The sequence below is a fragment of the Salmo salar genome, chromosome 13 (assembly GCF_965601325.2).
Source record: "Salmo salar chromosome 13, fSalSal1, whole genome shotgun sequence".
Lineage (NCBI taxonomy): Eukaryota > Metazoa > Chordata > Actinopteri > Salmoniformes > Salmonidae > Salmo > Salmo salar.
This window is the reverse complement of record NC_138303.1, coordinates 108673133-108687169: the sequence shown is the minus strand read 5'-3', so window position 1 is coordinate 108687169 and position 14037 is coordinate 108673133. Positions and strand designations below refer to the sequence as shown.

Sequence of the window (14037 nt, the reverse complement as noted above, 5' to 3'; positions counted from 1 at the left end):
TAGTGTAGCGTAGTATTAGTGTAGTGTTAGTGTAGCGTAGTGTTAGTGTTGGTGTTAGAGTAGCGTAGTGTTATTGTAGTGTAGTGTTAGTGTAGTGTTAGTGTAGTGTATTCTTAGTGTAGTGTAGTGTTAGTGTAGCGTAGTGTTAGTGTAGTGTAGCGTTGGTGTAGTGTAGCGTTAGTGTAGTGTATTCTTAGTGTAGAGTAGTCTTAGTTTAGTGTTAGTGTAGTCTTAGTGTAGTATAGTGTAGTGCTAGTGTAGTGTTAGTGTAGCGTTAGTGTAGTATTAATGTGGTGTAGTGTTATTGTAGTGTAGTCTTAGTGTAGTGTATTCTTAGTGTAGTGTTAGTGTCGTGTATTGTTATTTTAGTGTAGTGTTAGTGTAGTCTTAGTGTAGTGTAGTCTTAGTGTAGTGTAGTATAGTGTAGTGCTAGTGTAGTGTTAATGTGGTGTAGTGTAATTGTAGTGTAGTGTTAATATAGTGCAGTATAGTGCAGTATAGTGTAGTGTTGGTGTAGTGTTAGTGTAGTGTTTTATAGCGTAGTGTTAGTGTAGCGTAGTGTTAGTGTAGTGTAGTGTTGGTGTTAGTGTAGTGTTAGTGAAGTGTATTGTGGTGTGGTGTGTAGTGTATTGTGGTGTGTAGTGTAGTGTAGTGTGTGTAGTGTAGTGTATTGTAGTGTTAGTGTAGGTGTGGTGTTTAGTGTATTGTGTATTGTGGTGTAGTGTAGTGTATTGTGGTGTCGTGTACTGTGGTGTAGTGTAGGTGTGGTGTGTAGTGTAGTATATTGTGGTGTAGTGTAGTGTGGTGTAGTGTAGGTGTGTAGTGTAGTGTATTGTGGTGTGTAGTGTAGTGTATTGTGGTGTATTGTAGGTGTGGTGTGTAGTGTAGTGTATTGTGGTGTGTAGTGTATTGTGGTGTATTGTAGGTGTGTAATGTATTGTGGTGTGGTGTAGTGTGGTGTAGTGTAGGTGTGTAGTGTGGTGTGGTGTAGGTGTGGTGTGTAGTGTAGTGTAGTGTTAGTGTGGTGTGTAGTGTGGTGTGGTGTGTAGTGTAGTGTTAGTGTGGTGTGTAGTGTATTGTGGTGTAGTGTAGTGTAGTGTGGTGTAGTGTATTGTGGTGTAGTGTTAGTGTATTGTGGTGTAGTGTTAGTGAATTGTGGTGTAGTGTTAGTGTGGTGTAGTGTAGTGTATTGTGGTGTAGTGTGGTATGTAGTGTATTGTATTGTGGTGTGGTGTAGTGTAGGTGTGTAGTGTATTGTGGTGTGGTGTAGTGTAGGTGTAGTGTAGATGTAGTGTGTAGTGTAGGTGTATTGTGTCATGTAGTGTAGTGTGGTGTAGATGTGTGGTGTAGTGTAGGTGTAGTGTAGGTGTAGTGTGTCGTGTAGGTGTGGTGTAGATGTAGTGTAGGTGTGGTGTGTAGTGTAGGTGTAGTGTAGTGTGTAGATCTAGTGTGGTGTAGATGTAGTGTGTAGTGTAGATATAGTGTGTAGTGTAGTGTAGGTGTGGTGTAGTGTAGATGTTGTGTGTAGTGTAGGTGTGGTGTAGGTGTGGTGTAGGTGTAGTGTAGGTGTAGTGTGTCATGTAGGTGTAGTGTAGGTGTAGTGTGTAGATGTGGTGTAGTGTAGTGTAGATGTAGGGTAGTGTAGGTGTGGTGTAGTGTAGATTTAGGTGTAGTGTAGGTGTAGTGTAGATGTAGTGTAGGTGTGGTGTAGTGTAGATGTAGTGTGTAGTGTAGGTGTAGTGTGTAGCTGTTAATCACTATCCAGCACTGTCTGTGCTTTCCCCCGAGATTAGGAGAACCTTGAAGGCTACTCCCGGTTTTCCTATCCTAAGTCTCTTCAGGTCACACACATGTCTACATTTCTCTCCCTCTCCAGCCTCTACTAGACTTTATGGGACTAACGTTCAGTACATTAATTACTCATTATCAATGCTACATAACTACTAATTAATAATGGATTATTGATTAATTTACCTTTATTAGATAATTATCTTATTGGTAGTGTAGTGTAGTGTTAGTGTAGGTGGAGTGTAGTGTAGTGTAGGTGTAGTGTAGGTGTGGTGTGTAGTGTGTAGTGTAGGTGTAGTGTAGGTGTGGTGTGTAGTGTGTAGTGTAGGTGTAGTTTGTAGTGTAGGTGTAGTGTGGTGTAGGTGTAGTGTAGGTGTAGTGTGTAGGTGGAGTGTAGTGTGTAGTGTAGGTGTAGTGTAGTGTGGTGTAGTGTGTAGTGTACTGTATAGTGTAGGTGTGGTGTAGTGTGGTGTAGGTGGGGTGTAGGTGTAGTGTGTAGGTGTAGTGTAGGTGTAGTGTGGTGTAGTGTGTAGTGTAGGTGTAGTGTGGTGTAGTGTGGTGTAGGTGTGGTGTAGGTGTAGTGTGGTGTAGTGTAGGTGTAGTGTATAGTGTAGTGTAGATGTAGTGTAGGTGTAGGTGTAGTGTGGTGTAGTGTGTAGTGTAGGTGTAGTGTAGTGTAGGTGTAGTGTGTAGTGTAGTGTGGTGTAGGGTAGGTGTAGTGTAGGTGTAGTGTGGTGTAGTGTGGTGTAGTGTGTAGGTGTAGTGTAGGTGTAGTGTAATGTGTGGTGTATTGTGTAGTGTAGTGTGGTGTAGGTGTAGTGTAGGTGTAGTGTGTAGTGTAGGTGTAGTGTAGGTGTAGTGTAGGTGTAGTGTGGTGTAGTGTGTAGTGTAGGTGTAGTGTGTAGTGTAGTGTAGGTGTGGTGTAGTGTGGTGTAGGTGTGGTGTAGGTGTAGTGTGGTGTAGTGTGTAGTGTAGGTGTAGTGTAGGTGTAGTGTATAGTGTAGGTGTAGTGTAGGTGTAGTGTGGTGTAGTGTGTAGTGTAGGTGTAGTGTGGTGTAGTGTAGGTGTAGTGTGGTGTAGTGTGGTGTAGTGTAGGTGTAGTGTGTAGTGTAGGTGTAGTGTGTAGGTGTAGTGTAGGTGTAGTGTGTAGTGTAGTGTGGTGTAGTGTAGGTGTAGTGTAGTGTGTAGGTGTAGTGTAGGTGTAGTGTAATGTGTGGTGTAGTGTGTAGTGTAGTGTGGTGTAGGTGTAGTGTAGGTGTAGTGTAGTGTGGTGTAGTGTAGTGTGGTGTGTAGGTGTAGTGTAGGTGTAGTGTAATGTGTGGTGTAGTGTGTAGTGTAGTGTGGTGTAGGTGTAGTGTAGGTGTAGTGTGTAGTGTAGTGTGGTGTAGGTGTAGTGTGTAGTGTAGGTGTAGTGTAGGTGTAGGTGTAGTGTGTAGTGTGGTGTAGTGTGGTGTGTAGTGTGGTGTAGGTGTAGTGTGGTGTAGTGTGTAGGTGTAGTGTGTAGGTGTAGTGTAGGTGTAGTGCAGTGTAGTTGTAGTGTGGGTGTAGTGTAGTGTGTAGTGTAGGTGTAGTGTAGTGTAGTTGTAGTGTAGTTGTGGTGTAGGTGTAGTTTAGGTGTAGTGTAGGTGTAGTTTAGGTGTAGTGTAGTGCGGTGTAGTGTAGTTGTAGTGTAGGCGTAGTTTAGGTGTAGTGCAGGTGTAGTTTAGGTGTAGTGTAGTGTGGTGTAGTGTAGTTGTAGTGTAGGTGTAGTTTAGGTGTAGTGTAGGTGTAGTGTGTAGTGTAGGTGAAGTGTAGTTGTAGTGTAGGTGTGGTGTGGTTGTAGTGTAGTGTGTGGTGTGGTGTAGTGTAGTTGTAGTGTAGGTGTGGTGTAGTTGTAGTGTAGGTGTGGTGTAGTTGTAGTGTGTACAGTGTGTGAAGCCTCATCCTCTCCTCTTGGCTGTCCTCTGTCTCCTGTCTATCCAGAGCAGAGAGGGCATAGTGTATAGTGTATAGTGTATAGGGCATAGTGTATAGTGTATAGGGCATAGTATATAGGGCATAGTGTATAGGGCATAGTGTATAGTGTATAGGGCATAGTGTATAGTGTATAGTGTATAATGTATAGTGTATAGGGCATAGTGTATAGTGTATAATGTATAGTGTATAGTGTATAGGGCATAGTGTATAGTGTATAATGTATAGTGTATAGTGTATAGGGCATAGTGTATAGGGCATAGTGTATAGTGTATAGTGTATAGGGCATAGTGTATAGGGCATAGTGTATAGGGCATAGTGTATAGGGCTTAGTGTATAGTGTATAGTGTATAGGGCATAGTGTATAGTGTATAATGTATAGTGTATAGGGCATAGTGTATAGGGCATAGTGTATAGGGCATAGTGTATAGTGTATAGTGTATAGGGCATAGTGTATAGTGTATAGGGCATAGTGTATAGTGTATAGTGTATAGTGTATAGTGTATAGGGCATAGTGTATAGGGCATAGTGTATAGGGCATAGTGTATAGGGCATAGTGTATAGGGCTTAGTGTATAGTGTATAGGGCTTAGTGTATAGGGCATAGTGTATAGTGTATAGTGTATAGGGCTTAGTGTATAGGGCATAGGGCATAATGTATAATCTATAGTGTATAGTGTATAGGGCTTAGTGTATAGTGTATAATGTATAATGTATAGTGTATAATGTATAGTGTATAATGTATAGTGTATAGTGTATAGTGTATAGTGTATAGGGCATAGTGTATAGTGTATAATGTATAGTGTATAATGTATAGTGTATAGTGTATAGTGTATAGTGTATAGTGTATAGTGCATAGTGTATAGTGTATAGTGTATAATGTATAGTGTATAATGTATAGTGTATAGTGTATAGGGCATAGTGTATAGTGTATAGTGTATAATGTATAGTGTATAATGTATAATGTATAGTGTATAGGGCATAGTGTATAGTGTATAATGTATAGTGTATAATGTATAGTGTATAGTGTAGTTTAATATCTCACCCTTTCCTCTTGGCTGTCCTCTGTCTCCTCCTCTCTGTCCAGGGCAGAGAGAGCGTTATGGACCCGGGCCAGCCGGCCACACAGAGACAACAGAAGGTTGACTATCTTATCCATGTCCCCGATGAACATCTTGTACTTCTCCCTCTCGTTGGGCTTACACCGCTCCTGGACCAGGCTCTCCATGTGGCCCCCTAGGGCCCGGAACCTCCTCTGCTCCTCTGCCAGAACCTCCTTCTCCTCCCGCAAGGAGGTAATGCTCAGAGTCAGGGCCTGGAGTAACTCCACCTAGTGGACGGGAGAAGTTAGCAACAACGGTGTATTGTGTCTATTGTGTCTCCACTTGTCTTTCACCAGAGATCTTCTGGATCCCCAAGGACCATAGGTTGGATGGGCATTTGTCTTTAATTTTCCTTACTTTTATATCAATCAGTTAATTCAAAGATTCATGTAATTGTATTGCCTTTGATCTGATAAAAACAATTGTTTGCAAAACATAAAAAAAAAAAATGAATTTAAGGTAAATTCAGACCTTCTTCTGATTGAGGTCTGTCTCATCATCATCCAGATCTGTGTCCACCTCTCCTCCTCCTCCTCCTCCTCTTCCTCCCTCTGTTCTCTGCAGCAGATTGGGTCCTATTGAACAGACACCATCTTGACTTCTACAAGAAGAAGAAAAAAAAAAAAGATGTTTTATTGTGACACACTGGATAGGTGCAGTGAAATCTGTTGTTTTACAGGGTCAGCCATAGTGGTATGGCACCTCATGGAACAGAGACACAAGAATGTAGCGACAGTTAGCATTACTACCACTTCAATAGACTGACACATTACATCCTGAAACTCCTTACCGAAACTGACACATACTGCAAAACAAGCAGTCAGCAACAAGCACTAGTCTGTTGAATAGTGTGTCTGATGCCAAAACAATTAGTATGGTATTCTGGGTGTGTGTGTTATTTGGGTGAAACTCACACACACACACACACACACACACACACACACACAAACACACACATACACACACTACTATAAGGAATGTGCTGTGGCTGGTTTGTTTTCATGACTGGCCTATTTGGCAGGATCGATCGGCAGAATAGAATGTTTTAGACCGAACAACATTGGACAGTAGAATCAGGTTTCACCAACCTCTGACACAGAGGATTCTAACAAACCAACTGTCCTCTGGTTCTATTCTCACATACAGTGGGGGGGAAAGTATTTGATCCCCTGCTGATTTTGTTCGTTTGCCCACTTACAAAGAAATTATCAGTCTATCATTTTAATGGTAGGTTTATTTGATCAGTGAGAGACAGAATAACAACAAAAATATCCAGAAAAACGCATGTCAAAAATGTTATAAAATGATTTGCATTTTAATGAGGGAAATAAGTATTTGACCCCTCTGCAAAACATGACTTAGTACTTGGTGGCAAAACCCTTGTTGGCAATCACCGAGGTCAGACGTTTCTTGTAGTTGACCACCAGGTTTGCACACATCTCAGGAGGGATTTTGTCCCACTCCTCTTTGCAGATCTTCTCCAAGTCATTAAGGTTTCGAGGCTGACGTTTGGCAACTCGAACCTTCAGCTCCCTCCACAGATTTTCTATGTGATTAAGGTCTGGAGACTGGCTAGGCCACTCCAGGACCTTAATGTGCTTCTTCTTGAGCCACTCCTTTGTTGCCTTGGCCGTGTGTTTTGGGTCATTGTCATGCTGGAATACCCATCCATGACCCATTTTCAATGCCCTGGCTGAGGGAAGGAGGTTCTCACCCGAGATTTGACGGCACATGGCCCCGTCCATCGTCCCTTTGATGCGGTGAAGTTGTCCTGTCCCCTTAGCAGAAAAACACCCCCAAAGCATAATGTTTCCACCTCCATGTTTGACGGTGGGGATGGTGTTCTTGGGGTCATAGGCAGCATTCCTCCTCCTCCAAACACGGCGAGTTGAGTTGATGCCAAAGAGCTCCATTTTGGTCTCATCTGACCACAACACTTTCACCAGTTGCCCTCTGAGTCATTCAGATGTTCATTGGCAAACTTCAGACGGGCATGTATATGTATTCTTGAGCAGGGGGACCTTGCGGGCGCTGCAGGATTTCAGTCCTTCACGGCGTAGTGTGTTACCAATTGTTTTCTTGGTGACTATGGTCCCAGCTGCCTTGAGATCATTGACAAGATTCTCCCGTGTAGTTCTGGGCTGATTCCTCACCGTTCTCATGATCATTGCAACTCCACGAGGTGATATCTTGCATGGAGCCCCAGGCCGAGGGATATTGACAATTCTTTTGTGTTTCTTCCATTTGCGAATAATCACACCAATTGTTGTCACCTTCTCACCAAGCTGCTTGGCGATGGTCTTGTAGCCCATTCCAGCCTTGTGTAGGTCTACAATCTTGTCCCTGACATCCTTGGAGAGCTCTTTGGTCTTGGCCATGGTGGAGAGTTTGGAATCTGATTGATTGCTTCTGTGGACAGGTGTCTTTTTTACAGGTAACAAGCTGCGGTTAGGAGCACTCCCTTTAAGAGTGTGCTCCTAATCTCAGCTCGTTACCTGTATAAAAGACACCTGGGAGCCAGAAAGCTTTCTGATTGAGAGGGGGTCAAATACTTATTTCCCTCATTAAAATGCAAATCAATTTATAACATTTTTGACATGCGTTTTTCTGGATATTTTTGTTGTTATTCTGTCTCACTGTTCAAATAAACCTACCATTAAAATTATAGACTGATCCTTTCTTTGTCAGTGGGCAAACGAACAAAATCAGCAGGGGATCAAATACTTTTTCCCCCGACTGTAGCTCTAACATGGAGAGAGAGACAGACAGAGAACTATAGTTTACAGCCAGGATATCAGCAGTTTTTAACAGTTATCATTCTGTGGCGTCAGAGACAACTGTTATCCTGTCTGTGTTAACCATTTCTCTCTAAACAATTTGTTCATGATGAAAACAAAACAGATTGACTTTAAAATATTTCTTGCAATTTCACCTTGAAACCCCTGAGATATGATATCCTTTCCCTTGCTTACCTAGCTTCTCTGATGTCATGGGTTATTTTAAAAGCGAAGAGTTGTCTTGGGATAACAGGTGTCTGTAATAAACTGAGCCATAATGTTATCAGCCTCAACAAAGGTCCTATGTTCTGTCCGCTTTCCTGGTAATGAACCCTGATCAAACAGTCTAACCTTTTATTTAGCTACATAACATGAATAAAACACACACACACTAAGCACACAAACGAATGCATGAACGCACACACACACGCACACACGCACTCACTCACTCACACTTCCTCATTCCCTCTGGATAACCAGACCTCCCTAAACACCCCCCCCCCCCTTCCTCCCCTCGCTCCTCTCCGTCCCTCACCTGTCCTCCAGACAGGTGCTGCTCCTGCGGCATTGCCACAGCAACCTCCCTCCCCCCGCGGGGAAGATCTCCTCCATCAGGTCCATGGTCCGTCCGCCCTCTGCCCAGCTGTCCAGCATCGGGGTCAGGGTCTTATCCCCCCGGGACACCAGCTGTCTGGCCAGGGCCTCCACCCTCAGTTCCCCAGCAGACCTCTCCCTCCTGGCCGAGAGATGGTACTCTTGCCCCAGGCTTTCCTCACAGCTAGGCCCCTGCTGGGTCTCTGGGAAACTGCTGCTGAGGGTGGTGGGTGTCTCAGGCTGGGGCTCAGGAGAGACAGACAGGGGGATAGAGGGGGGTGCTGTCTGACGGTAGGAGGAGGGGAGAGATGGGAACTCACAGCTGCATGTACAGAAACACAAAAAGACAAGAGGTTCACAACAACGGATGGAGAAATGGTCTTCGTTTTTCAAAACTTTAACATTGATGATTAGAATATTTTCAGTGTTACTATGTCCCTTTGCATGAGATAATGTAAATATATAGTGCAAGTACTATGGCTCTCTGTAATCAATGCACCATTCAATATCACTGATGTTTTATTATAACTTGTCACTGTTATTGTGCCATAATGTGTGTTGGTGGGAGCCAGTGTTGTGTGTACCTGTTGAGGTGCTTTAGCCCAGGTCCATGATGATTCTCCTCCTCCTCCTTTCTGTCTGGGAGTGAGGAGGGGGGCAGGAGAGGGGGTGGCGGCGGGGGGAAGTCCTCTGTGATGTCCGTCTCCCTGATTGGGAGCGGGGGAGGAATAGGGGAGGGAGGGGCCGGTTCCTGTAGGAACACCTCGTCATAGTCCTTTAGTGAGATTGTGGGAGGGGCTAGGTGTGGAGCTACTTGTAGGGGCGAGGTCTCCTGCAGAGTGGACTCCGAGATGCGGAGGGAGAGCAGGGCGTGTGGTCTGTGAGAGGTTTTAAATGGGGGTGGTGGTGGGGAGGCTTTGGGTAGGACGGGGGGTGGGTTGGTCTTTGGTGTAACGGCTGAAGCTTGCGGGCAGGGCCCCTCTTTCTGTCTGGGGAAGTCTTTCAGGGTCTCCTCTGAGGTGCTGGTGTCTGAGGAGCCCTGTCTGGTCCTGGTCTGCAGACCCTGGTTCTGGCCCTGGGCCATGGTCTGCTGTAGATGTTCTGTGGGGCTTCTTCTGACCTCTGGGTGAACCTGGGCCTCTGGGGACATGGTCCTGGATGTGGCGGTCTGCATCAGGGTTGGGAAGGCTATGGCATCCAGGTTGGCCTGGCTCAACCTCTCATTGGCCTGAATAGATGAATGGATGAATGGATGGATGGATGGATGGATGAATTCATTCATTCATTAATACTTTATTTTCCTCATAGAGAAACTTTTCTGCCAATGACACAGGCATTCTTTGCAAACATATAAAAATACATCAAAAGACAGACAACCCTCCAATTACATAAACCCTCCAATTACATAAACCCTCCAATTACATAAACCCTCCGATTATATAAACCCTCCAATTATATAAACCCTCCAATTATATAAACCCTCCAGTTACATAAACCCTCCAATTACATAAACCCTCCAATTATATAAACCCTCCAATTACATAAACCCTCCAATTATATACAACCCTCCCATTATATACAACCCTCCGATTATATAAACCCTCCGATTATATACAACCCTCCGAATTACCCCTCCGATAAACCCTCCGAATTACCCCCGATAAACCCCTCCAATTATATACAACCCTCCGATTATATACAACCCTCCGATTATATAAACCCTCCAATTATATACAACCCTCCAATTATATACAACCCTCCGATTATATAAACCCTCCAATTATATACAACCCTCCGATTATATACAACCCTCCGATTATATAAACCCTCCAATTATATACAACCCTCCGATTATATACAACCCTCCGATTATATAAACCCTCCGATTATATAAACCCTCCAATTATATACAACCCTCCGATTATATACAACCCTCCGATTATATAAACCCTCCAATTATATACAACCCTCCAATTATATACAACCCTCCGATTATATAAACCCTCCGATTACATAAACCCTCCAATTATACACAACACATATCGCAGGACATACTTCAGACAGAATGGACTACTTGCTCTTCAATGTTTGACCTGTTATGTTTTGTTGATGATGCTGTTCCCCTGGTCCTCTTTTGAATATCATAAAGTGTGTTGTGACCCCTGTTAAATGTACTTCAAATAAACTCTGAGTTGACTTGATTTTACAGACAGACAGACAGACAGACAGACAGACAGACAGACAGACAGACAGACAGACAGACAGACAGACAGACAGACAGACAGACCACGACAGACACCGACAGACAGACAGCGCTACCTGCCAGTCCAGGCTGATAGTAGGGCTGGTGCCTGGGGGGGAGAAGGGGCAGGGGAGACCTACAGAGGCAGCCAGGCTGGAGGCACTAAGGGCCCGCTGGCGGTCGGGGTTCTTCAGCTTATCTCTCCTCATCACAGGGGTGTTGCTTTGGAACTGACTTTGGTTCAATAGGTAGTGGGTATCTGCACACTGGGACTGGGACATGGACTGGGACATGGAGGCAGAGACGGGTCTGTCAGGATGCTGGTTGTCCATGAACCTGGAACACACACAGAGGAGGCAAACACACACACAAAGACCGGACACACACACACACACACACACACACACACACACACACACACACACACACACACACACACACACACACACACACACACACACATACACACACACACACACACACACACGAACACGGACACACACACACGAACACGGACACACAAACAAAACTGATAAGTGTGTGAGCTTCAACATCTCTTTACCAAACAATTACTTCCCTGGTATGTTAACTCTCCCATCCACCATGGGGATATTATTAAGAGAATGGACCGTGAGGATATTATTAAGAGAATGGACCATGAGGATATTATTAAGAGAATGGACCATGAGGATATTATTAAGAGAATGGACCATGAGGATATTATTAAGAGAATGGACCATGAGGATATTATTAAGAGAATGGACCATGAGGATATTATTAAGAGAATGGACCATGAGGATATTATTAAGAGAATGGACCGTGAGGATATTATTAAGAGAATGGACCATGAGGATATTATTAAGAGAATGGACCATGAGGATATTATTAAGAGAATGGACCATGAGGATATTATTAAGAGAATGGACCATGAGGATATTATTAAGAGAATGGACCATGAGGATATTATTAAGAGAATGGACCGTGAGGATATTATTAAGAGAATGGACCGTGAGGATATTATTAAGAGAATGGACCGTGAGGATATTATTAAGAGAATGGACCGTGAGGATATTATTAAGAGAATGGACCATGAGGATATTATTAAGAGAATGGACCGTGAGGATATTATTAAGAGAATGGACCGTGAGGATATTATTAAGAGAATGGACCGTGAGGATATTATTAAGATAATGGACCATGAGGATATTAGCCTTTTACTGCAGTGGGCTAAATCAGGGTCACACAGAGTGATTCTTGGTAGTCTTAAACAAATCTACTTTGAAACAACTGTATCCACCTCACACACATGGTTATGGGTTTAAAATAAATAAGACACCTGTACTATATCAGATGTATTATATTTTGAGTTAGCATCCAAATATTACACTTTATATACATCATAGAAGACTGAAATATAATAAAACAGTTTGACATAGAAACACCAGATTTTCTGCGTTTAAAAAAATGTATTGTCCCATAGCACCATATTCCCTATTTAGTGCACTACTTTTGACCAGGTCCCATGGCACCCTATCCCCAATGTAGTGCACTACGTTTGACCAGGTCCTATGGCACCCTATTCCCTATTTAGTGCACTACTTTTGACCAGGACCTATAGCACCCTATTCCCTTTATGGAAACAAACCTGTTGTTGTCGTTGTTTGTGAAAAGCCTGGGCTCAGTAGAGAATATCCCATACATCCTCAGATCTCCTCCTGCCATGTAGTCCTGGAATGAGAGAGGGGTGGAGAGAGAGGGGGGGAGAAAGAGAGAGAGAGAGAGAGAGAGGAAGAGAAAGAAAGAGAGAGAGAGAGAGAGAGAGAGAGAGAGAGAGAGGGAGAGAGAGAGACGGAGAGAAAGAGAGAAAGAGAGAGAGACGGAGAGAAAGAGAGAGAGAGAAAGAGAGAGCGAGGAAGAGAAAGAGAGAGAGAGAGAGAGAGAGAGAGAGAGAGAGAGAGAGGAAGCGAAAGAAAGAGAGAGAGAGAGAGAGAGAGAGAGAAAGAGAGAGGGGAGAAAGAGAGAGAGGAAGAGAAAGAGAGAGAGAGATAGAGAGAGAGACGGAGAGAAAGAGAGAGAGAGAGAGAGAGACGAAGAGAGAGAGAGAGAAAGAGAGGGGGGGTTTACTTGGTGAGAGGAGGATGATGAGGTACACCCAGGGGCGGACTAGGACAAGAATTCGGCCCTGGCATTTTATCCACATCACTGCGGGCACCGCCAACTCACCCAGCTAATGACTTAGGCTATATTGCAAATGAGTGCCTGTCATATGTGTTCCCCTGAATCAACAGCTACCATAAGTGTTAATTACGTGTGTGTGTGTGCGTGCGTGCGTGCGTGTGTTGTCCTGACTGGTATGTGTTCTGTGAGAAGCAGTCACAAGATCCCCCTTTGAGATCCTAAATAAATACACGACAACATATACTACATTATACTGTAGGACCTCTGACAGCATAGCTACATATATACTACAGTATACTGTAGGACCTCTGACAGCATAGCTACATATACTACATTATACTGTAGGACCTCTGACAACATAGCTACATATACTACATTATACTGTAGGACCTCTGACAGCATAGCTACATATACTACATTATACTGTAGGACCTCTGACAGCATAGCTACATATATACTACATTATACTGTAGGACCTCTGACAGCATAGCTACATATATACTACATTATACTGTAGGACCTCTGACAGCATAGCTACATATACTACATTATACTGTAGGACCTCTGACAACATAGCTACATATACTACATTATACTGTAGGACCTCTGACAGCATAGCTACATATACTACATTATACTGTAGGACCTCTGACAGCATAGCTACATATATACTACATTATACTGTAGGACCTCTGACAGCATAGCTACATATATACTACATTATACTGTAGGACCTCTGACAGCATAGCTACATATATACTACATTATACTGTAGGACCTCTGACAGCATAGCTACATATATACTACAGTATACTGTAGGACCTCTGACAGCATAGCTACATATATACTACATTATACTGTAGGACCTCTGACAGCATAGCTACATATACTACATTATACTGTAGGACCTCTGACAGCATAGCTACATATATACTACATTATACTGTAGGACCTCTGACAGCATAGCTACATATATACCACATTATACTGTAGGACCTCTGACAACATAGCTACATATATACCACATTATACTGTAGGACCTCTGACAACATAGCTACATATATACCACATTATACTGTAGGACCTCTGACAACATAGCTACATATATATACTACATTATACTGTAGGACCTCTGACAGCATAGCTACATATACTACATTATACTGTAGGACCTCTGACAGCATAGCTACATATATACTACATTATACTGTAGGACCTCTGACAGCATAGCTACATATATACTACATTATACTGTAGGACCTCTGACAACATAGCTACATATACTGCATTATACTGTAGGACCTCTGACAGCATAGCTACATATATACTACAGTATACTGTAGGACCTCTGACAGCATAGCTACATATATACTACAGTATACTGTAGGACCTCTGACAGCATA

The 14037-nt window shown here is 43.3% G+C and overlaps 1 protein-coding gene across 4 annotated transcripts in view; it reads right to left on the bottom strand.

The window, feature by feature from the left end:
- Window positions 1-14037, bottom strand: part of LOC106568520 (protein Shroom3) — a 216360-nt gene that overhangs the window by 6548 nt on the left and 195775 nt on the right. For all 4 annotated transcript variants that reach the window (XR_014380217.1, XM_014138941.3, XM_045692630.2 and 1 more), the window contains 6 exons: window positions 12102-12184; window positions 10534-10792; window positions 8799-9442; window positions 8156-8536; window positions 5315-5444; window positions 4786-5070 (listed from right to left, as the gene is read on the bottom strand). Coding sequence is in view for 3 of the 4 variants with exons in the window: in XM_014138941.3 (XP_013994416.3) it covers window positions 4786-5070; window positions 5315-5444; window positions 8156-8536; window positions 8799-9442; window positions 10534-10792; window positions 12102-12184 (1782 nt within the window). In the remaining variant the exon portion in view is untranslated. The remainder of the gene's footprint in view (window positions 1-4785; window positions 5071-5314; window positions 5445-8155; window positions 8537-8798; window positions 9443-10533; window positions 10793-12101; window positions 12185-14037) is intronic.